Source organism: Haliaeetus albicilla, chromosome 9 (assembly GCF_947461875.1).
Source record: "Haliaeetus albicilla chromosome 9, bHalAlb1.1, whole genome shotgun sequence".
Taxonomy (NCBI): Eukaryota; Metazoa; Chordata; class Aves; order Accipitriformes; family Accipitridae; genus Haliaeetus; species Haliaeetus albicilla.
This window is the reverse complement of record NC_091491.1, coordinates 25,533,352-25,557,419: the sequence shown is the minus strand read 5'-3', so window position 1 is coordinate 25,557,419 and position 24,068 is coordinate 25,533,352. Positions and strand designations below refer to the sequence as shown.

At 38.8% G+C, this 24,068-nt stretch overlaps 1 protein-coding gene across 5 annotated transcripts in view; it reads left to right on the top strand.

Annotated features, from left to right (window-relative positions):
- Positions 1 to 24,068, top strand: part of SPHKAP (SPHK1 interactor, AKAP domain containing) — a 76,148-nt gene that overhangs the window by 28,972 nt on the left and 23,108 nt on the right. For all 5 annotated transcript variants that reach the window (XM_069792175.1, XM_069792174.1, XM_069792172.1 and 2 more), the window contains exon 4: positions 23,733 to 23,792. In XM_069792175.1, the coding sequence (XP_069648276.1) occupies positions 23,733 to 23,792 (60 nt within the window). The remainder of the gene's footprint in view (positions 1 to 23,732; positions 23,793 to 24,068) is intronic.

Below are 24,068 nucleotides of genomic sequence, written 5' to 3'. Positions count from 1 at the left end.
AGTTATATATTATTTTGGAGCATTGCTGTTCACATCAAGAGAAAAGGTATTTGGTAGCCTGGAAGCACAGTTCTTGATCTGTCCCTGAAAGTTATGCTTTTGAGTTACTGTTGAATTGGTACTCATAAACTGTTACGAGCAGAACTGAAGTTTTGTTCATATTCCTGGTTAATTTATTCTGAGTGGTCGTACAGTACAGAATTTTTATTTGGGTGCCTAAAAAGTTGCACAACTAATGTAAATACAAGCAGTAAACTAGAAAACTGAAATTAATCATCAAACTTGATATGTGAATCAGAGTGTAAACACTTTTTTTTTTTTTTTTTTTCCCACGAATTGCTCTCCCCACTTTAGATACGTGGGTGGTTCATTTTGCTGTGCACAGTACATGAGCAAGCCAGGGAACAGGGAATACTTAACCACTGTGCAAGGATTAGGCATTAGTTCAGTACCATACTCAGAACCTGCAAAGCATTTCATTGTGAGTCCTTTCCAATGACTGACACTAAACAAGCAGAAGCTGCGGGAATGAGGGAGGAAGAAGGATATGAACATGGAATAGTTTCCCTAGCTTCTCAATTAGGAAGCAAACCAGACTGCCCTTAGCAGAAAATATGTTCTATCTTCTCTTTCATGTGGAAGATTTTATAAATTGCTGTTGCCAATGGTGCCAGAGATGTTTTAATCAAACTGCCTCTGAAAGTTGTCATTATGTTTGCAGAAGGAAAAAAAGAAATCTCAAACGTAGTATATCATTAATGGTTGCTTTTCCCAAAGATAGCTCATAATACATTTAGCTATAGTGTTCAGTTTTCATCTGGAAGAGTTCATGTTTAGTTATAAGGGGTCTAATCTTACTGTAACTATAAATGCAACAAGATCATATGAACATAGCTTTCATAAATGTTATATTCATTATGTTCCATTACAGATTAGCACAGTTAGTACAAGTAAAAATAGACTCATGGCTGTCCTACGTATGCTCACCAAGTATACTAACATTGATTTATTAAAACACTAAATATTTAACTCAGTTATAGAAGACTACTTTTTCAGAGAGAATTTTTTTTAAGCAGAACCAGCATTTTGGTACATGTAATAGTCCATCCATTTCCAAACTGGTTAATGAGAATGTAGCCATTATGATATGAAAATAATAAATTGTGTTAGAGGAACAGTATTTCATATTTGCTTAAGTTGGAAATCTTCTCAAGAGCTCTGAAAATTGTTATTTCAAATTCTGCTACCTTACAATAATAGAAGAAATGCTAGTGTGTCTATATTTAATCCAATGTTTCTGGTCATCTGCAAGGATGAACAATAGAAATCATAGGGAGAAATAACAGGGAGATGTGGTGTCTGTTCTCCATTTTTATGCCAACTTAGCAGTATGTTGGTGAGTTGTCTATCAAAAGAAGTGTTATATGTATAATGAGTATGATATGAACAGAGTTTGAAAGATTGTCTTGTCCTAACTTTCCTTTTCTACTTTCTGTACATACAATTTTTGTCCAATTCTCTGTGTTTACATTTAGGAAATCAGATTAGATACACTGGGATTGAGTCCAGGGGGACAGGACTAACTGTCTTATGTTATTAGGGCTTTCTAGGGAGACTTCGCACAGAGGCTAGTCAGGAAGGGGCACCTGAAAAAGATTTTTCTGTGCTTGAAGTGAAGGCACAGTGGGAGAGAGTAAAGGTAAATCCTAGGTAGTAGTGCTGTTTGTTTTCATTTCTGTATTGGAATAAAACATCCTACCAGCTCTCTTTAAACCTCCCCTGGGTTGAAGCGTGCTACCCCCCTTATTTCAGATGACCCTATCTGATTTTGCCATGCTGTCTGCTTAAAAAGGTTAAACTCCCTCAAAGAAATTCTTCTACATCAATGTTATGAGTGTTTTTTCCTCTTCAGAGAATATTTCAGTAATTGCTAAACACTAAATTAAACTTAGTTCAACTAACAATGATACTGTTTAGCAGCAGTTTACTGCTGCAGATTAGAATATGTAGTTTCATACTAATATCATAATTAGATAGTATAAATTTTAAACATAGTTTAATTATGGAAGTCTTGTTTTGTTTGTTTCCAATGAATGAGAACTTAGTCAAAATTCACCTAATAGAATAAAATACATGGATTCATGAGACATAATCATTCATAAGCTGCACGTAGTGATTTATATATGTAATTAAAGTATCTGTAATGTGACATTCTTATTACCCCATGGAGAGACTTCATAAAATAAATGTAGTCCCACATAAATATATATACCTTTGTCCACTCCATTATTGCCACGTTTCTCAGGACCTACATCAAATGCTTTGGACATGCTTTTAAGCAAACCTTATTTGAAAAGAAAAAACTGATAGATACTTTGTCCCTACTTTCCCTCCAAAGATCTAGGTTATATAATTACTAGTGCTGAACATTTGTAGTTGGTTTATGTTAGTACAAGTTAAGAAATTGAAATTCTTCCTTAATTAGATGATTTATAGTTTCTTCTAGCATTGGACTCTCCTCAAGTACAAAGTCTTAATCTTGCACACAGAAAAGTCATTTATGATTCTTCTTAGCACTTCCTAAGATTTGACATTTTTCTTTTCAATGCCTGTGCAGTAAGCATCAGCATGAGTAAGGTGGTATTGCCATGCTTCTAAAGATGTATCTTAATTGTCTTTTAGGAATTCTTAATGAAGAGTTATTTAGAAAAAAGTAAGATAAAAAAAAAGTATTATAGTCCTGCAAGACATTTGGCATTCATTTACCTCAAGATGCTTAAATCATAGCAGTGATTTTTCCAGAAATTCTCTGGACTTTTATACTCTAGAGCAGCAACAGATACAAAAGCCATTAGAAATGATATTTGCACTGAAAAAAGATTTTCTCTCAAAATGGGCCCAGACTCCAATAATCTCCCCACAAAATGTGATATCATGCCCTCTCTCTCTTCACATGACCATCTTGTCCCAACACAGAGGCTGGGAAGCAGGCCTTCCCGCTCCACACAGCCTAACAAAGCCCTTGAGAACCACTGGTCTAGGAAAATACACCCTTCCCTTCCCAAGCAGTGTGCCTCCAAGTGAGAGGTAATGGGATTTCCAGACTTTGGTGGAAATTCTGCAAACATTTTGTCAAATATCCCGGAGAAGTAGAAACACAAACTTTACACCCTTGAACAGCAGTGATAGATATGGAAGGTGGAAAATCTCTGCTTTTCAATTAGAACAAAGCAATAAAAAACAGTGCTCATTTCTTACTTTAGCATAACAAGATACCACTTTTTAAAGAATCAGGATGTGTCAAGGGCTCTAAAGCTCATTTTAAAATCATTTTATGTCTCCTTATAGCTGAAAGAAAGATCTGGCTTTGCAGGAGAGAACAGTTTCAATAAAGGGTTTAAAGATTTGAAACAGTCTTGAAATAGTCCAGCAACTTTTCCACTTGCAAGTACTCCTACTCTGTAATAACTTAAATACTCCATACAAGTATGCATATAATGTAGGCTATATGCATAGACATATGCAGCTGTATATTGGTTAGATCAAGCCCAAGGTAGCAGCGGAAGCACGTGGCCAGAGTAGAGGGAAAAGGGAAGGACAGCAGCCCAAATTTCAAATTCAGTCTTGTTAAAGTACCCTCTCATTTAACTGTTGGCTGCTTTTGTCTGACCCCGTGCCATCTCCACTTTTTCTCCAAGTGGTCTGATGAGTGCTGCTGGTAGCACAAAGGAGAGTGGAGGACAACATGACTAGGGAAGTGGGGAGGGTGGAGACAGTAACCAGCAACTGGGTGGGCTTATGCCACATGGAAGAACCTCAATCCATCCACAGTACAGGAGAAGGAAGAATTGCAGGTTGGCGTTGTTAGCTGCTTAGTTGAGTACAGAAGAACATACCCAGTCTAGAAGACAGACAGCGTCTCAAGGAAAGGAAGCAATGCTTATATTAGTGAAGGGTGGCAAGGCTGTTGCCTTGGTGATAAATAAAACAGATTGCTGAGAACACAACAGGTGATGTAATTATGGATCACGTCGTCTATGATCTCTCTGTTTACTGAGATAATGAAGAATGTAATTTTGCCATCATAGCAGCTAGATTTTCAGTACTAGCTGCTTAACTTGCTACTGTATAACTTCACTCTCCTAAGCGGGTATCTAAGCATTGCCAATTTCATTGCAGTTTAGCCATCAAGCTTTTAAACAGATTCAGGAGGAGGTTAAGGATGCCTTTATGCACTAATTTGAGCTGGTCAAATCAGGGCTTCTGTGGTCTCACCTCCTCCTCTAGCCCCTGCTTCATCTTTTTTACTACCCTGCATTTGTACAAATGTGTAGTAAGTCGGTTCAGACAGAAGAGAACCTATGAAAATAAGAAATTAGTTTTCCTGGCCAGTTCTTCCTTGAATCATCTCACTGTATTGTCAGACAAATGCCAGTGCTCACTCAAGTGATGGAACAAAAACATCAAGGAAACAGCTCCCACAAATTAATTCAAGTGGAATGATAACATATGCAGAAAGGGAAAATCTTTGGCAAGGTGTATTTTGAGGAAAAAAAAGAAAGCAGCTTTCGGTTGAATTAAAGTAGATTATGAGTGGTTTTCATTCATTTCTTCACCCAAGTCTTTTTAAAGATTTGACACGACATATCTTTGGATGTTTAGGTACAAATATACACAGTTATATTTTACATCAGTCTTTGATACCAGAATTACTTCCAGGTAACTTGCTAACAGTAGTGTGGACACTGGGTCAGGGTGCTGAAATCTAAGCACTGGAACATTTTGTATCTCTTAATAAGGGCCCCTAGCTCCAGTATGTTCTCCAGAGTCTCCAAAGAATGAAAGCACTTACTTTCCCATACTGAAGGGTGGAGATCTACTCTTACAGGAGTTCAGAAAGGAGGATGTTTCTTCCCAGGATTGGTAGCAGTCAGCAAGGCTCTATATACAACCAAGTATGGAAGTGCAATCTTGAATCCCAAAGGAGGGGTTTTTTTGTTTGTTGGGTTTTTTAAATCAAAACCGTATGTGTGTTCCTAAGTAGTGACCATACATAGCTAAAACAACTGTTTTGTTTTATTGTGTTTGAATGAAGATTTGCATTTCCTAGTAAACATAGCAAAGCTCTACTTGTCTGCATAAAACAGATAGACCTACATACTAAGATGTTTGCCCTCCCTCATGAGGTTGCATGCACACCCCCAGCAGTATGTCATATAGACAGGGGATTACAAGAGTGTTTATTTTACCTTTCACTCAATAAATACTCAACCATCTTCAAGAATAGCATTGTCTCTTTCAGAAATCAAAATCCATCCGTTGCTTTCCAGATCTAAGCCATAATTACTAGAGGTATTTTTAGTTTTAAGTCCCATCTTCCTATTCAGCCTGACGATACCTTAATTATATCCTGACAAGGAGCAGGAATCAACAGCTGCAGGCTAAATTGTGGCATTGAGTCTTAGTCATTTCTCAGGCATGTGTGGGTGTTCATGCTGCTGTGGTAAGGAATTGTACCTTCCAGAGAGCCCCTCTCTCACTTGCACAGAGAAATAAGAAACCCTCTTCACCAATTACTCTCTGCCTTATGGAGCCCAGTGCAGGCCGAAACACTAGTTTAAACGACCACTGAAAGAATTACTTATATAATCTGTAAAATATGTTTCTCTTGTTGGTCTTGTTCATACTTGGCTCTGAAAAATATATCTTCACATATGAGCTAATATTAAGGCAGAAATTAAATATGCCCTTAAAGGGTTGTATTTCCACATTTTCAGTACCATGCATGTATTTTATACAGCAGCCAAAAGCTGCCTCATTAATTTCGGGGTGGGGAAAATTGACAATAGATTTTCTTCTCTTTTCTTGTAACTTCAGACTTGGACACACTTTAATCTTCTGTCTAGATCTGCCATCTTCTTTCCTGTCCCTCTGTGATACTTTCACACAGCAGTGTTTTCCTGTCTGTATTTAAGCGAACTGGATGCTTAGCCTTACTCTGACAAAGCTATAAATAAACACCAGGAGGATCAAGTGTGGTATTGCAGCTGTATCCCCTTCAGCATTTCACACTGGCATATCTTCAGTGCCTCCATGGTCTGCCTTATCAAGAAATGGGATTCTTGTGCTACCTTCAGAGTGGACATCTGTAACTGCTTGCTGCTGTTATAACCACAGGTTCCCTCTAACATGAATTGCAGTGTGAGGCTTATAGAAATTTGTTAAACATTAAGTATACAGGGCACCAGAGAAAGCAGATGGTGCATGTGGCATAAATATTTATTGGCATATTTTCTTTAAGTCATAAGTGACAATTAATTACATCAAACCCAAAGGAATAAGCCTTAATGGGAAGAATATGTTCACAGCTGGTTTTGAAGAAACAGATTATAAAGAGATGACTTGCGGTGATTCATTAATGCAGTCCAGCCACTAAAATAGGGATAGTCTCTAAAATATCAAGACACATAAATCAACTAAGTCATTTGAGATAGGCACCTTCTGAAGAGTAATTGGGACTAAATTTCAGGTATGTTACTGCTAAAAATGCTGGAGGGAGAACAGTATAAGACATCCTTCTGACAACATATAACATGTACCTAAAAAAGAGTTGTGGCTGGGCTGGGGAGACACAGGAAAGTCACGTCAGGACCTTATTTAGATGAACTTGAGTGACTCACAGAAGATAGTATATACTAGGTTGTCTGCTTTTGGAAATGCTCCATCAGGGCTTGCAAGAAGAGCAGTTGGAAACCTCATCTGCATGTTAGATAGCAGTTGTGCAGCTCACGGGAAAGATTTTTACATAGAAACTGAAAGTAGTAATGTGGGGTTCGTGCCTGTCCTAATGAAAATACAGAGCAAGAAGGGGAAAAATACTTTCTCCACTCACAGCTAGAGAGGGAAACTTACTCTCTAATCATGCGAAGGACTGTACAACAGAAGGAAGGCCCACACTTGGCTTCAAGTTGGTGTTTCCCCAACCTGCCCTGCATCCTGTTGAAGTTCTAGGCAGAGAAAGCGTCAGTAGACTGCGATGGTCCTACTTTGACAAGGGTGGATTTTTTGATGGTTTGCAGTAGCCTGATTGCACTTTGGTGAGGTCAGGAAGGTTACCACTGTATAGCTGAGGGATACCTGTCATGAAGCCTTTTGAATTATTTAGACTACAATGCAGAAGGTGTGCCTGAGCTTCTTCATACTCTGGGGCTATCACTTGTGAATTCTCCCACCTGTGTAATACTGCTGCCTCACATTTGTGTAGATCCTTTTGCAAGCAGCTACGTGGCATATCTAGTACTTCCAAACTAATATTTTTATTTCCACATCTCACAGCTGGTTCCTCTGCCAGAATCATTTTGGCAAGCATGGAAATTAATGCAAGACAAACATTGCATCCAAATGTTAATGGATAATTAGCTCTGTCTTCCAGAAGATGCTTTTTTATTCTGAGTCACTATCAGGCTATTTCAAACACCTCATATAAGACATATTCCAATTCAAGATCCTCTTTAACCATTTAAATATAACGGATCAAATTCTACCGTGTGTGGAGGAGAGAGCTACATCTCTTATACCATTCCCAGTCTCCTATCTAGCAAAGAGTTGAGCTATGTATATTAGTTATAACAGTTAATGGCTCCAAAAAGAAGTTATGAGAGCCAATGGCAGGGAAAATAAGTCACTAAGATTTAGTCAGTGGGGCAAAGGAAACTGTAATCTAAAACCAAATAATTGCAACATAAAAGCAACAACTGGTAATTTTCAGTTTCCTTATTTCTTATGAAATATCTCGAATCTCCACAAAAAAAGTGATGTCAATCCTTATAACACATCCTTCTTCAGTAGGCATTTACCTCTATGCTCAGGGGAGGGAAATACTTGGAAATTACCTGATTACATTCTTCCATCCCATGACAGCACACCAATTCAATAGCAAGGCAGGAACCAAAATCCTGCCTGCTTCCCAAAGTTACTCGGACGCTATTAGGAGCTAATAGCCTCCAAAGTTAATTAGGAGGCTAAATAATAGTAATGGCAAAAAAAAAAAGGGGGGGGGCGGTGGTGTGGGTGGAGAACACTATAGAATATTACCTGACACTCAACAAATTTCAGCTAGCAGTTAGTGAACAGTTGGGATCTCTCCCTCAGAAACTGTAGGAAAGTGTCTTTTCCCTTACATGCTTTTTAACGTAGGTGTCACAAGCCTCACTGCTCTGCATGAAGGCATTTTAAAGAAGCACGGTATAAAACCAGAAGGAAGCTGAATGACGATCACATGTTAGGCATAATGAAACTGTACACACAAGAAAGCCACACACGCACACTCCTACTTCAGATGATCCTAATTTCCTCTTCATTAGGGTGTGTGTGACTGCATAGTTATATCTTTAAATAGCTGAGAAATTTGTGAGTGGGCCTGAGTGCAGAGACCGTCTGCCCCCCAGGCAGCTTGTCTAATTGCCTCTGTTCCAGTTCAGTCTGCTGCTGGCTGCAGCAGTAGAGCTTCTGTTAAGTAAAATGAGCAGTTGGTTATTACACAGATAAACACACATGCCCAGTGACACTGTGAGAACTTGAAGAAAGTACTAAGTTTGGAAATTCTTCTGTGTAGCTTTGTGTTCTTAGCATTCAGAGCATGAAATCTAACTTCCACCGTAAGTTGCACCTAACTGCAGTCGAATGTTTTGCCATAGGTGTTTTCTTCTCCAGAACTCAGGACCTTGTATAGACAAAGTGTAAGTTCATGTGCCCTCTGAACTGAAAGATCCTCTACAGCTGTCCATACAACATCCATTTTACCATCATAGTGTTAGCATACAGCTTTTTTTTCCTAGCTACACTAAGAAAAAGTTACTAGGTGTAAGCAAAAGCAGGGATAGGAGTTTCTGTTTTGAAGACATATTTACCTTCTCAAAGTATCAGCGTAAGTAAGAGAACAATCAGGAACCACTCTACATAGTGTTACTGAAATTACCTAAAACACCACTCCTGATAATATTGCAGGAAACTGGCTCAGGCTGAGGTTTCTAGCTCCTTTTCCAAAAAGATCCAATCCAATCCTCAACTGGATGCCAGAAATTTCTCATCTCTTTGCTTGTCTGCAAAGAAACTGGGAGCTACAAAAGCCGTGACTTTAATCATCACTGTAGGAGCTTCCAGGCCCCTTTCTGCAGTGTGAGCCCAATGTAGGGATGATGCCACATAAAGCATGTCAGGGAGCCCCACAGTCCCATTTGCACCACTGCTTTGGACCTACAGGTTTAAGAAGGCCATGAAGAAAGCAGATGTTGCCTTGGTAGAAACTTGTCTAGGGGAAGAAGAAAGTTCAGACCAGAACATCTTTTTAATTTCCAGTGTCGTGGTTTCAGCCCAGCCGGTAACAAAGGACCACGACGCCGCTCGCTCATTCCTCCCGTGCCCCTCTGGCGGGATGGGGGGGAAGACGGAGGAGAGAAAAAAAAACAAACCTGGAACCTCGAGGGTTGAGATAAAGGCAGTTTACTGGAACAACACAAAGAAATTGCAACAACAGCAACGGTACTAATGAAAGAGTATACAAAAAGAGTGATGCACAGTGCAACTGCTCACCACCCGGGACCCGACGCTCCGCCGCTTCCCCCACCGAAAGTAGAGACCACCCCCCGGCCCGCTCCCCATTTATATACTGAGCATGATGGCACATGGTATGGAATAGCTCCTTGGCCAGTTCAGGTCAGCTGCCCCGGCTGTGCCCCCACCTCCCAGGTTCCTGTAAAAAATTAACTCTATCCCAGCTGAACCCAGGATATCCAGCTTCGTCATTTCAGATATGAGAAATTGAAAGCTAGGAGATTCTTGCTTTAAGGGCTTTGTTCTAAACCCATTAAAAGTGTTGTTCAGATATTTTTTCTCCAACCACATATACAAATAAATATGTGGAATGAACAAGTCATTTTTTTAAGCTGCAGAGCTTAAAAATGGTAATGATAAAGCTAATAATCCAACTGACTCATGGACAGAAAAGATCTTTATTTCTGTCTGCTGCTGTTTAACTTGGTAGAAAAACATCCATGATTTCAGCAGCTGTGTGGTCTGGCTCTGGGAACACAGAGCTTGCGAGAATGGGTGAGTGTGCAGAAGTACAGGTACTTCTGCCTAATCTCTGCATGGGATTAGGGATGGTTTTGATAATTCTGATTCAGTAGCCACCTCCTCCAGATCCCAGCAGATGTTTAACTGAGATATTCCATGCTCTTTTTAACTGGTGGTATGCAAATGTGGGTAGCATCATATTTTTCTAAGCATTTGGGAAGAATCAGTATCAAATCCATCAAAATGAGGTTTCCCAGTTAAAATCACTTTATGTATTATGAACAGTTTAAAGAATTTCCCAGCTTGCTTCTTAAACAGTGTATTTGGGTAAGATAAGTCCTTCCAGATGTGCACCTCCCCCCCCCCCCCCCCCCGAAAGGTGCTTAAAGAACTCTGTGAGAGGAAATTATTTATCTTCACTCTCTCATACTGGATTCTGGAAATAGATCAGTATTTAATAGATAAATCAATAGATCAGACTTCAACTGGGGCAAGACCTAAATCTGTCAAAACCTACATGTATTAGGCAAAACATTGTCCCAAAGCAGCTGTGGATTTGTGTGCATAAAAATAGTTTGACAAAGTAGTTGAATTAGATTCAAATTAGTTTGATTAAATATTTTTTTAAGAACCAAGAGAATACCTAGGATTACAGCCTCAGTAAAGAAGCATAATTATGGTTTCTGGTTGCCTGTTTACCAACAGAAATAATTTCAGGCTCAACTGAGAGCAATGAAAGAGCAAATTCAAGTTGAGGGGAGAGCAAATAAAGGAGAATTGGGGAAAAGGGAAATTTCAAAGTTCAGTTAAGGCTTTCTTTCTAATTATGCAGTGGCATTTAGGGTTTTGAGAGCATTTATTTAAGATGTCAAATTAACTGACTTGAAGAATCTTTTTAATGTGACTGAACAACAGATTCTGCAAGCATGGTAGGCATGGTGATTCATGATTTCATTTTCAAAAAATTTGTGAGATCCGAGATGGTGGTATCATAGAAGATACTTTTTTTTTTAATGGATGCTAACACAAAGCAGTTCTCTAAAAATAGGCAGAGAAAAAGAGAGGGCAGCACCAAAGTAAACCCCTACTTATGGAAAAGCAGGCAGACCTACAGGCCCCCTCCTTTTAGGGACACATTTGGCAACAGAGCGTCCCCCGATGGCTCCGAGAGGCTTAAATAGAAAGACAGAGGAGTCCGGTGTCTTGACAGAGCCATGTCAAATAACCTCCCACAGCAACAGGCTCCATCAGCAGAAGTTGAGCATTGGGCTTCAGCTTTTTTCAAGCCAAATTTTAAGCCCTTATGGTCTGTGGGAGGCAGGTGAGAAGAACAAAGAAGGCTGGAGGGTGGGTAGCTTTGATAAGGAGACAGACTGTGTCTCCGCCAGTGCTGACAGTGGGAGAAGGAGGAACTGGTGCTTCTGCCCCACCAGTGTTCCTCTTGTGACTCCTCTGCAGTTTGCAGGATCTGGTGTCTGATGTGCTTGACATGCCACACAAAGTTACCATTCTGCATGCTAGAGATTAGATCTTCATTTCCAATCAAGACATACCTTACGAGTACATGTGGGTCAAGGCCTCCATGTGACAATCTGTAGTCCCTTTCAAACTTGCTGGATCATATCTATCTAATTTGACAATAGGCCAGAGGTCCCAGAGGTAAAACTTCCTACAGGTTTCACGAACAGATTAAACTGGGAGATTGTGTAGTGCACCAGCTAAGCGTGAACTCAAACCTTGCTTATACAACAGCGAAATGAGACAAAGCCACACCTTCAGAAACACTCCACTGATGGGAAAGTGGCAGTCGGATCTTACACCTCAAGGTGCTGAAAAGTTAACATAGAAATGTTAATACATAGGTAAGCAGGCTTTTCGAATCCCAACAACTCACGTAGCCAATCAGAAAATCAACTGTTTTCCAGACCACTTCGTAAGCACAAGAACATGTAATGTTTCTTCTTTTTCAAGTAATCTTGCTGCTTCAGAGCTCTACCTATTTATAACCTGTCTAACAGCTGGAGCAGAGCTGCCCTGGAATTTGTAAAGCACACGTGAGCAGAGAGATGCTATGCAAGTCTCCTTCAGCAGAAACAGAGGTCAGTCCCTAAAGGTTTAGTTTAAAATGACTGAAGCTGTTGGCAACCATATGTTATCTTTCTTATAGAACTTTAGTCAAAAATGATGAAAAGAGAGATTGGTGAGCCACAGCAGGAGCAAAGCCCGCAGTGAAAGACTGAGCCGGTGAAGTTGGGCAATTAGCCTTTTGTTTGAAGCATACTGTTAAGAGGGGACACAAAGCAGAGGGCATCGCTGCTGTTCTGGGCTGCTCCTCAACTCTGACAAGCCTGGCAGTGACATTTTTGTTTTTTCTTCTTTCATATTACTGTTTTGCTGGCAGTTAGTGTCTTATCTTTATTGGCCTTTGTGTAACTGAACTAATATAGGTGAGTAGATTTGAGGCTGTATTTAGAGACTATGAGTTGCTGAATTTAGAGGCTATGCCTTATGTTGTGAACTCAATGTTTAGAACAGGGTATGTTTTCTTCTGAATTGCAGTGGAAACCACTAGCTAGTTGCTAAGAGTTTGTTTTGTGTGGAAAAGGTCTCTAAAGAACAAACTGGTTCAGTCACAGAATAAGTGGATTTTTTTTGTTTGTACTTTAACTTAATCTAGACATTTCTACAGGGTGACTCTGTTAGACATTGACAATAAAGTGCATGGAGCTAAGAAGACTGTCATCAAACCATATCCATTATAAAGCTGTAACTTCTGTTGTTTGTAACATTGGTCAGCTGTAGCTGGATCTTTTGTGTGCTGAATGCAAATGCTGTTAAGGGAAGGATGAAACATTCCTTTTCAGAGGGGAAAAAACATGGTGGTATTTGTTTAAAAATTTAATCTTATGACCCAGGAAGCAAGAAGAGGCACTGAGACCAGGATGGGTTTGGTGGGGGGAAGGAAGAGTTTAGGGCATTATCCTGATCAGTTAGATTTTACAAACCTGATTTTTATTCTTAATGTGTATATTGATACATATTTATCATACAGCTGAGCTCAGTCAAAACGCATCATCAGACCTGCATGTGTCCTTCCTTAGTTCCCACCTCACTTTCTCAAAAGCAGAGAGAACTTACAGAATGGTGTGCTTTTACTGCAGAAGGATCTCACTAACCAGTGGAGCAAAGGGGCCTGTTTTTAATCTAGAGACAATAGTTTCTGATCCACTGGATCCAGTCCTGAAACCCTTTCCACAGAAGACTTTGAGTAGAGAGTTATCAGGAGACATGTTTCAGGAGGTGTGACAACCATGAAGCTGCTGATTTTGTCTGCTGCCCTGCAAAGTACCACCTCCCCATTCCTTCTTCCCCCACTGTAATCCAGAAAGAAGGCACCTAAGCCCAGGAGACAGCAATACATCGCAGACCTGCCCCACTGCGTGAAAGACAGTATGAAAATGAGAAACATGGTCTAAACTATTATGCATACTAACACTATACCACAAAAGGGGGAAAAACACCTATATTGGGTATCATAATAAAGTGATAAGCATTACTGAGTAGTTGAGGCAAGTAAGAAAAAACTAGCTCAGTTTAAAAAAAAAAAACCACAAATACACTTTTCCAGACATTGCTGCTCTACTTTCTGATCTAACAGCTTATATCTAATTGTATAAAGCGCATTTTGCTCTTTCTATCCAGCTGATAGATATACTTAAGCTTTGGTAATACCTGCTCATTCATACACCCCAGAAACCTGGAGCAGGCGGAACTTGAGTCTGATCATTCTTTCATAGTCACTGCTATGGAATATTTTCAATTGACATCTTTCTTCAGCAAAATAATTTTCATTTTTAAATTAGGCTTAGCAGCATTTACTTCCTCATCTTTCTCAAGTACTGAAAATGCCTGTAAAGCACCATAGAACTGTATGACATGCACAGATAAGCAGAATGGATTTAAGTACTTATAACTTTTTAATCTCCTTTTTTTACTTCTACATGAGATACAAATGTCTTCAGGAAAAATATTTTATAGCAGTTTAGAGCAACATTGTACCAAATGAGACTATCTAGGTGTGTTAAAAAAATAGTAGGCAAATACTCAACTGCCCCAGAAATCTGAACATTCAATTTAGTAATGCACCATCAATGTTTTCTTCACCATATATCCAACATCATCATAATTCCCTGCTTCAGTTGCTTCTAAGATTTAAGAATGCATCTGTTTGGCTTTGTAGACTACAGGCAGTTACATTTCTTGGCTTACCAAGACTGGCCTGGGCAGAGACTGCCAAGACAATCGGAATTTAGGGCTGCAGGGAGTCAGTCTTTCACCTCGGTTTCATTGTTAAATACCTCATTTTTCCAAGCCATTAAGTATTTTCTATTTTTTGGTGCAGTTATTTAGCGGAGTCTGGCCTATAGTTAACCACAACAGTTAAAACTTCCTAGCATTTTGACAACTGAAAGTTTCAACAATTTCTATGAAATCTTTTCCCTGGAAGTGTCTAAAATTTGGAAGTACTGTTTTATAAAGTTTTATCTTTGTCTTTCTGGAGCAGCCTGGTCACTGACATATTGTTCCAGACTCTGCTGATATTTGGGGAGCAGGCATCGGCCTGCCCTGCTAAGCAGGAGATCAAAGGATGCAGGAAAACAGGAAGGAGCAGGACTGGCTTCTGTGCAACCCACAAAATGGTCTCAGGTTCATACTTATTATTTTGCTTAGGAACAAATCCTCCTTGAAAATAACATCCCCTGCAATAGTTTGATGGAACCATAATTTTTCCATACCAACAATCTTCAACTACAGGAAATGGAAAAGGAAAAGATTAACTTGAGCAAAGCTAAAAGATGGTATCAATTACAGTTTATTGGTTTATATTTATCATTGTTTTATTTGGACTAGCCTTGAAATCAGATTTCTCAGCTTTGTTACCTGTCACAATTATAGTATCTAATCCTCTGAGATTCTACTTGACATTTAAATGGTACAGAAAGAAAATAAATAAGTGTAAGACCTAGCAAAAAAGTAATTTAAGATGACTAATGCAGGCACATAAAGTTTTACAGAAATTGATCTTAATTTTGTAGTCCTGCACGAGCAGTAATACTTTCTATTCATTCTGCAGCAAGAACTACTATTGACCCCAGTCTGTAAACTGAAATGGTGAGAGAGAAACATAAACTTTTTAATGGTAATGAGAGACATGCAAAGGGTAGAAATATTAGGCTGGGTATTGCTTTTGGCCTTCATGGGTGCAGAGTCATTTCTGTGAAGTTTTACATCCAACATGTGCATATTCATTGGGGCAGTCACTGAGTCATTGATAACAAGATTCCCATCAAACACAATGAATTTGCCCAAGATCTCAAATTTCTGAAGCTGCGGTGTAGGGAGACTTCTAGTCTCCAAAGCCTGAGTCACAGTGAAAACCTGATAGCAGCTTTTCAGCACATGAGAATTATATTGTACAAATTGTACTCAGAGGTGCAGATATTGGCCTCAGATGTCAATTATGAAAGTTTTCTTTTAGTAAATAATTGTGGTGAAATGATCAAAGCCACAAGCTTCCCCAAAAAAATCACACAAGCAGCCTCCTTTTACACAAGTCCTACCAAACCTAGGTGCTAAAAAAATTCCTAGGATCTCCAAAATTAGGAGGTAGTTTGTTTAATTATTAAAGGATAATCTCATGTGACATTTTAGAACATTTATTTTCAAATCATCATTTTACAGCTATTTTGTCTTTCTTAAAAAAAAAAGTACTTGAAACTCTATTGGGATTACAAGACTCAAGAAGCTGCAAGTTTAAAGAACAGAGAGATCAATAATTAGGGGTCCTTATAGACAGGCTATATATATATACACACACACATATATATATCACTAGAAGTAGAAGAGTTTTTATTTAGCCTTTACATTAGCATAAATAATTCAAGTGAAAATAAATGCAGGGTTCTTTTGGGGAGCTTTGCAGATCAGCATTTTGATAACCATCAAAACAAATGATCTTGTCATACAGACAGCAAAAACAGATGGCTGCATTACTAGAATCTGCTGGAAAAGGCATTTTATGCCATCTTAATGTAAGTAAAAAATATGGGAATGTTACTGGTCATTTTCAAAGAGACAAAGCTTACAGAAAATTTCTGGACAGAATATGGCACATAGACACTCCTTTGATATTTTCTGTGGGTTACAGTTTGCTTTGTCTCAGATGCATGGAATAAACCAATATTTTTCCCTAGGGCTTTCGCTGACTTCAGCTCCTAAGGAAACACAACACGCAGCTATATGTTCTATGAAATAGACACTTAACCATTCCAGTGAGGGATGCCTTGGAGTAGCTATATTTGGTTATTGTGCTGTGGGGAAATTATGGTGATCTAAACTATCTTTCGAAAGCCAGGAGACTTTGACTTTGGTCTAATAAAAGTTTAAAGCTACTGTATTGTTTTTCTACTTTTGCACAGATTAAATTAGGATGAGAATATGGCTCAGAATCCAAAACTGCCATCCCATCACAGAGTTACTGCTGAGAGAAGAAATGAATGAGGTCAGACACTCCATTAAATCCTTAAAGACAACTGTCATAGCATTCGTGGTTGCTGTAAAATTTCACAACCCTCTTCACAAACTGTATCTTCACAGTTCTACATTTTAAAAAAGGGATGATGTGTTCAGTAGCATAATAGCATATAAGAAACAATACACATCCTGAGAACAAACAATACCTGCCTAAAATATAGAGGGGAAACAACGTGGAAAAAAACACCAAGCCTTTAATTTCTCAAAGGATAATGTTAAATAATCAGTATATGACTGCATTAATGTAAGATGCATGTTACTCACACTGGGCACAAGGAGCAAGGGAAGGTACAAACAAGCACAGTCAGATACATATTAATTTGAAAGTCACATTGTGAGAGTTTCATACCTGCATCACCCAAACCAGGACAGAGAGGAGACAGCCGACTGCCCTGACATACAGCTACCTTCCTGCTCCCACCGCTGGACTCCTGTCAGCAACAGATGCTAACATCTAAAGTGAACAAAATAACTACTGAGCGTCATTGGGGAAAGCTTAAAGTGCAAGGAACGGCACAGTTTGAACTTGCCTTTCCTGCTGTGGAGATAGAGTCACTGCTTCAGTTCTTTGCCCTTGAGGACTGCATTCTCATCAGTGCTTCAGCTGGTTTTATATACAAAACAACTATCAGGTTTGGGCTCAGCAGTCACTCAGCCTTCCTAGGCCACACCACTGTATCCTGCACATCCACTGGCTTAGGCATTTAAACTGTGTTTTTCCTTTGCACCCAGGAACTGCCTGCTCAGAATTATCATCTCCTGCTATCTCTCCTGGGGCTAATTATCTTTTTCACTTCTGTTCGTAGGAAATTAAACATGAGTTTTATGGACAGATTGCAGTGCAGTCCCAAACCAGTTATTTCCTCTAACTCTCTCCTGGGCTGTCTGAATTGGCACCTTGCATATCTAAGTAGACTTGGTGTTGTGACAGAAGGCAGGAGAGAGGATGGAGAAAGCAGAGCAGCACAGACCTAGGACGTAAAGACCCTATAAGTTCAGCTTCCAGACAGGATTTACATACTGATATACCAACCAGGAGGGCACAGAACACGGTGAGTTCTGCACAGTTACCCTGCAAATCCAAATACATACAGAGACATTTAGCCTATGCTGAGGTACATGACACCTGGGCCAAAGCTGATGAGGATCAACTGTATGGATACAGTGGCAGAGTGACAGGCATGAAGTGGTTTGTGCCACCTGAATGTTGTCCCGCCACCATTTTGGCATTTTGATACTGTCTTTAACTGCATAGTCGTAATCAACCAACTGATGTAGATTAGAATGAAGAAACCATGTTTAAGAGTGTCCTGTAGGTTACAAAGTCATAAACTCAAGTGTTAGAAAATGGCAGATACACAGTTCTCTGCTTCTTCATAATTCTGCACCTTTTTGCAGTCTTCCTGTTCATTGAATCAGGCGGAGATCCTGCATTGCGTAAAGGTGGGCATACGAGGTAGAATTAAGGTTGCACAAGCCATCTGTATATAGTTTTAATTTTCAAGTCCTGTCTCTTGTTTTGTCCTGGTTGCAGCTGTGATAGAATTCATTTTCTTCTTAGTAGATGGTACAGTGTGTTTTGGATTTAATGTGAGAATCACGCTGATAACACACCGATGTTCTAGTTGTTGCTAAGTAGCACTTATCCTAAATTAAGGATTTTTCAGTTTCCCATGCTCTGCCAGCGAGCAGGTGTACCAGAAGCTGGGAGGGATCATGGGCAGGACAGCTGACCCGAACCAGCCAAAGGGATATTCCATACCATAGAACGTCATGCTCCGTATATAAACTGGGGGGAGTTGGCTGGGAGGCACGGATGGCCGCTCAGGCATCTGTCAATGGATGGTGAGCAATTGCATTGTGCATCACTTGTCTTGGTATTTTGTTCTGAGTTTTTTGGGTTTTGTTGTTTGTTGTTTTAATTATATTCCTTTTCTTTACAATTATTATTACTGTTATATTCTAATATTGTTGTTAGTATTACATTTTATTTTACTTTAGTTATTAAATCGTTCTTATCTCAATCCACAAGTTTTACCTTTTTTTCAGTTCTCCTGCCCATCCCACTGGGGCAGGGGGAGTGAGCAAGTGGCTGTGTGGTTGTTGGCTGGGCTTAAACCAAGACAGGTTTAAATTCCTTTCTTTTAAAATAGATATTGAAATTTATTTGGGAGAATGATATAGAATGTATATGTATTTGGATTGGAGGGGGGACACCACCTCCTGCAGCCCTTTAAACAAGTGTTAATCACAGTTCTTTACAGCGCAGAACACAAGACTATGGCTCTCACTTCACTTACCAGAGTAACTGTATCAGTTAGGTGCAAGGGACAGCTATTATCCCAGTGAGCGGGAAGAATATAATGGATTTTCAGTTCAGCCTCTTCCCTAAGAAGAAGCTGGAAGAACTCACGCTTCATGGGGGAAAAGGGACCAAGCACCTCAAAGCTGTTTCTCTTCTCAAAAGCTGCTAGCAGCTCTTAGCTATTACAGCACTGTGCAAGAAGCTACTATTACCGTGGCAGGATAAGCTCAGCCTTCAAACATCTCTGCCGAGTTAGTATTGTGACAGAGAAGAAGATTGGAAAAGAAACAGATTTTCTTCTTAATTAAAAAAAAGATATTAGTTTAATAAAAGCCCACAAGCTAGGGCTTGTTTCAGTCTCACCAAAAGCTGTAAGATATTTCATAGGACAAAGAAAAAGCCTTTCCTTACTGTCAGGTATTGATACAGACAATAGAAGGAGGCATTAGCACTTCCTAAGACAAACAGAAAAAAAGTAGTTTGGCAGTCTTTTATCTGGGGAAAAAAGTACAGAACTGAAATAGACTTCACCATAGAACAGACACTTAAGAAAAATACACAGTTTTTAAAAAAATTACTGTTGTTAGTATTATACCTCTGAGACATTGTTTCTTTTTACCATCAGTGTGCTTTTATTTTATCTAGGGAATATTAAAATGCTAGTAGTACCAACCTTGGTTAATACAAGCTGAAATGAAAGCAATAAGGAAAATACAGACGATAATATATTTCTTTGCTTGTCATTCAGCTGTTTGCCAGCATCACTACTCTGGAAAAAAAGTGAAATTGCTTTGCCCTTCCAAAGTGAGAGAACAGTGTTACATTTTTAATGATTCCCTGAGGCTATCTGTCAATGAGTAAATATATTGTGTGTATAGTACCTTATATCCTTAAGTGCTTTATAAACAAATTTTTTTCTTAACATGTAGTTCTTTTAAGAAGTAATAGTCTTAGTTTGCAGACAGTGGACACTGAGGCATCTGCATAGTTTCTACACCAACACAAGAGTAGATTTCAGGACTTGAAATTGTTGATATAGAGAATTTACTGCATACACCTCTTACCAGTCAGAGATTATAATGCAAAATAGGGAAGGAAAAAAAAAAAAATTCTCTATTTGCTTTTTATATGATCCTGGAAAGTAAAAGCTTCTTCAGGATCAAAGCTCAGAAATTTAGTGATGATAATCTCCCTGGTACTGTCCTAGTAGAAATGCTTGGAGACTTTTATGAGGAGGAGGCCTGGGAGTCAGACCCCAATTTGTGTTATTCATGTACAAGGATCTGCATAGGGGTTGCTATTTACAATGTGATTGTGTATCAGATGGTCTCTGGATATGTAGCATACTGCTTTCTGCCAGTATTGAGACTCTAGATTTGAGTGCAGTGGTACATGTTCACCAAAAGAAAAGCGTTGTTCTCACTTCAGCAAACAGGATTTCTACACTGGAAACACTACTGAACCAAAAGTAGGTATTAGCATCTAACAGGGAAGTTGTGGGTGACTATCTCACTATGTAAAGCCAGAATTTGGGTGGTGGGGTTTTTTTTCTTTTTGTATTATGTAACACCATTTAATTTTTGTCGGTTTCTCCCCTCAAAATAGATATTTCCTAAGCCAGAATAAAAGGCACTATCTTGATGTTTCTGCATGGTTTCCAGACAGTAGCTCAGTATGAGTGGAGAGCAGACACATTTTGGAAGTGAAAAGATGTTTGTGGGAGGACAAGGATGTGAGGTGTAAAGGAGAAGCGTATGGGAAAGGATAGACATTCAAAGATACTATGATTAGGACAAGGTTAGGTTCTAGTTAAACTAAGCTAAAATACATTAACTTGCATCTGATCCAAAGGAAAAAAAGTTAGAATTAAATTGAGGTTAACAAATGCTGACTTAATCTTGGCTCTTTCTTCATAATTATGCAATATTTTCTTCCTACAGATTATGAATTATTCTGTAGTGTTGTTTTGCCTTGTTTTGATACCTTGTCTCTGGTAGTTGCTAGAAGTTCATCAAGCAACACAAGCTAGTGAGAGCTTAAATTTTGTATTACGTAAGCAGAAAACAGTGAGAGATTTTTCAGATGGATCTTTTTCTCTTTGAGCACCTCTAGTGAAGTACCTCCAAGAAAAATATCCTCACAGTGAACTTCCTAGAAGGTAGCAGTAGTGCAGAGCCTGCCAGGATGGAGCTGTAGAGTTAATTTATGATTACAGCAGTCACGTAGTCCCACCTCCTGCTCAAAGCAGGGCTAATCTCAAAGCACACAGCAGAACAGAAAAAGTAAATGAGTTCTTCAGTGTCTTTCACCAGTGCAAAACTATTTTTGTTTAAAAATTGCCTATAATTAAAACTGCAAAATCCACAGAACAGGAAAATGCTAAGAGACCGCATTGTGTCAACGGAATTTGACAAGTGTATTTAGAAACTGGATTCAGTACTGCCGTAGGTTTTATAATATAAGTTCATTTTAAGTTCTGAAGAAAAAAAAAAAAAGATGAAAGATAATATCACTTTAAATAATATATATTCCTGCTTATACTGTTATTTCTTCTACTGAGGCATTAGCAAGTTGTATACCATCCACACCACATGAAATAGAGGTGATCGTTTTTTTTGGCTGCTTGAAAAGGACATACCTTTAGGATGGTAGTTGGTGTCACTGGTAGGAGTGCTAGTGTAGAATACAGCAGACATGTACCATTGTGCCAGCATGTAGGTAGCAAATGACAAAACAAGGTTTACCAGAGTGTCGAGTGTTTGGCTGGAATGTATGTGCAGACACGACTGCTCCTACGCAGCTTTTTCAGAAAGCTTTCACACTGAATGGCAGTACAGAACTAGACCTTACCACTCTGGCATGGGGGCTTGGAAACAAAGCTCCTAAGTAACAGCCCTACCTTCAGGATGGTAGCGAACATGCTTGAGAGGACTAGAAACTGGACCCATACCTTCCAGCACTCCTACCGTGGTTGCCAAATTAACGGTCGTCTAAGAAAACGCATCTCCATGTACCTGCGGACTCATAACCACATATCATGGCGGGCATTGGACAGGTGCACATGCGAATCAAGAGTGTAATTTTCTAATGCTCTGTAATAGCTACCCATTTCTGATATGTAAAATGCCTACATATGAAATCCCAGTGGAAAGTAAGACAAATTTTTTCCTGTATAATTAACTGTAACATGTTTAGGATATTACGTAACTACCACATTATGTTGCTAGAAGGTATTTTAAATACTTTATAGCTTAGAAATTTTTATAACTATTTCTTAAAAGTTAGCCAGCCATAAAATGCAGAAGACAGTGGCATAGTCTGATTGTTCACATTTTCAGAGAAATATTATTCCTAAAACTGTAAAAATGTTGGAAAATACATTTTTAAGTTCATCTAGAAATGCCATTAAACTATTTAAAAAGGCAAAAAGCTTTCTTTTTCAGTGAGGTTTTTTTGGTTTACAATGGGAGGTCTGGCTGGATCTTTCCATCTGCTGTGCTGGCTGTTACTGCAGATGGTCCTAATCTGTACATATGGTATGTACATATATAAACTGAAATCGGTGTTATCTTGGGGTAAAAGCAGGCACACAACAGGAGCTTGGATGCCTAACACAAGAATATTGCTGAAGGGGATAATTTAGAGATTTTATTTTTCTAGGGGAAATTTACATAGAATTAGGGAAAGAAGTACTTAGTGTTTGCTGGAAAAGAAAAAGAAAAGAAAAAAAAAATCACTCACCTTTTAGAAGGTAAATTCTGGATCTGCAATTTGTTTGGCATCAGATGTTGGCTTCAGCTCAGCCCTGAATCTGTGCCAGGTTGTGGTTTAAATCATGACAACACCAAACTCTCAAACTTCTAAAGGGTTACCTCCAGTGCTCAGAAGTAGGACAGTCAGCCTAGCTTTGGAGTCCCTACTTCTAACTCAGAAATAAAGCTGGAGAAGAGATTTTCTGTTTTCTGAAAATTAGAAAATGGCCTTCCAGTCATGTAAAAAAAATGAAAGTATCAGAAATGAAATGGTCCTCAGATCTGAAGTTTCTGTTTAAGTCAATCTCACTACCATTAAATGGTTTCTGAAACTCATGATGATCAAAGAAGGAGCAAAAGACCTTGTTAAAAGTAGTACTTGCCAGTGAATCACATGTAAACTTGCTAAATAATAAGCTGTTCTGCCACCTATTGCAGTGCCCAGTTAGCACTGCTGAAAACTTCTCCTTGCATATTGGCTCATGAATCAGTTAAAAAAAAAATATTTCCATAAAGTCTTAAACTTCTACTTAGGAAGTTTGGACAGTTAGGAAAAACACTACCATATTTATGTGATGTGGAGAAAACTCTAAAAGCAACTCACAATTGCACTTATGAAACATTTAGCAACAAGTGCCTGAAAAGAAGAAATCATTGGAAAAGCAAGACATGAAGAGTTTATCTGATATATAATCAAATGCATTTTTAATATTTCTTCTATCTTTTCTAATATCTTCAGTATTACAGTTGATTGGCAACATTAGCTCATTCACCAGACGAGCTAATTGTCAGAGCAGATAAAGTCATGACTCTTGATCCTTTTTTCTTCTTTCTTAATATCTACTCTGGTATTCTCTTCACTAACTTTTCAACCTTTCTTGTACTAGGGAAGGGCTTCACATATTCAGCTGCAAGGCTAGAAAAGGAACATATATTGCCTTTAAAAGGATTGCTGCCATTCTAACATGACTTTATAAGCTACTGTTTCTTTTTCTCTCTTATTACAGGTTTGTTTTGTGAATTTAGATGCAAACAGAGATGACTGCAGCGATGAGCAAGTGAAACAGGTAACAGTCTAGGTCTTCATAACATGCACCGGGAATCTGAAATTATCTCAACATCAGGCCATATTTTATAGCTTTTCTTATTCTCAGCCCAGAAATATCTAACAGATTGTTGCAGCCTGCGAATTCACAGCAGTTATCATGTGATTGAACCTTTTGTTCAGCTTTGGTTTTATCAGAGAAGTGAACATGGATATGTCATACATTCAATTTTTTAATTTACATAATACTACAAAAAAACAATTTCTGATATCTCTCTCTTCTACTGCCAAAACTCCT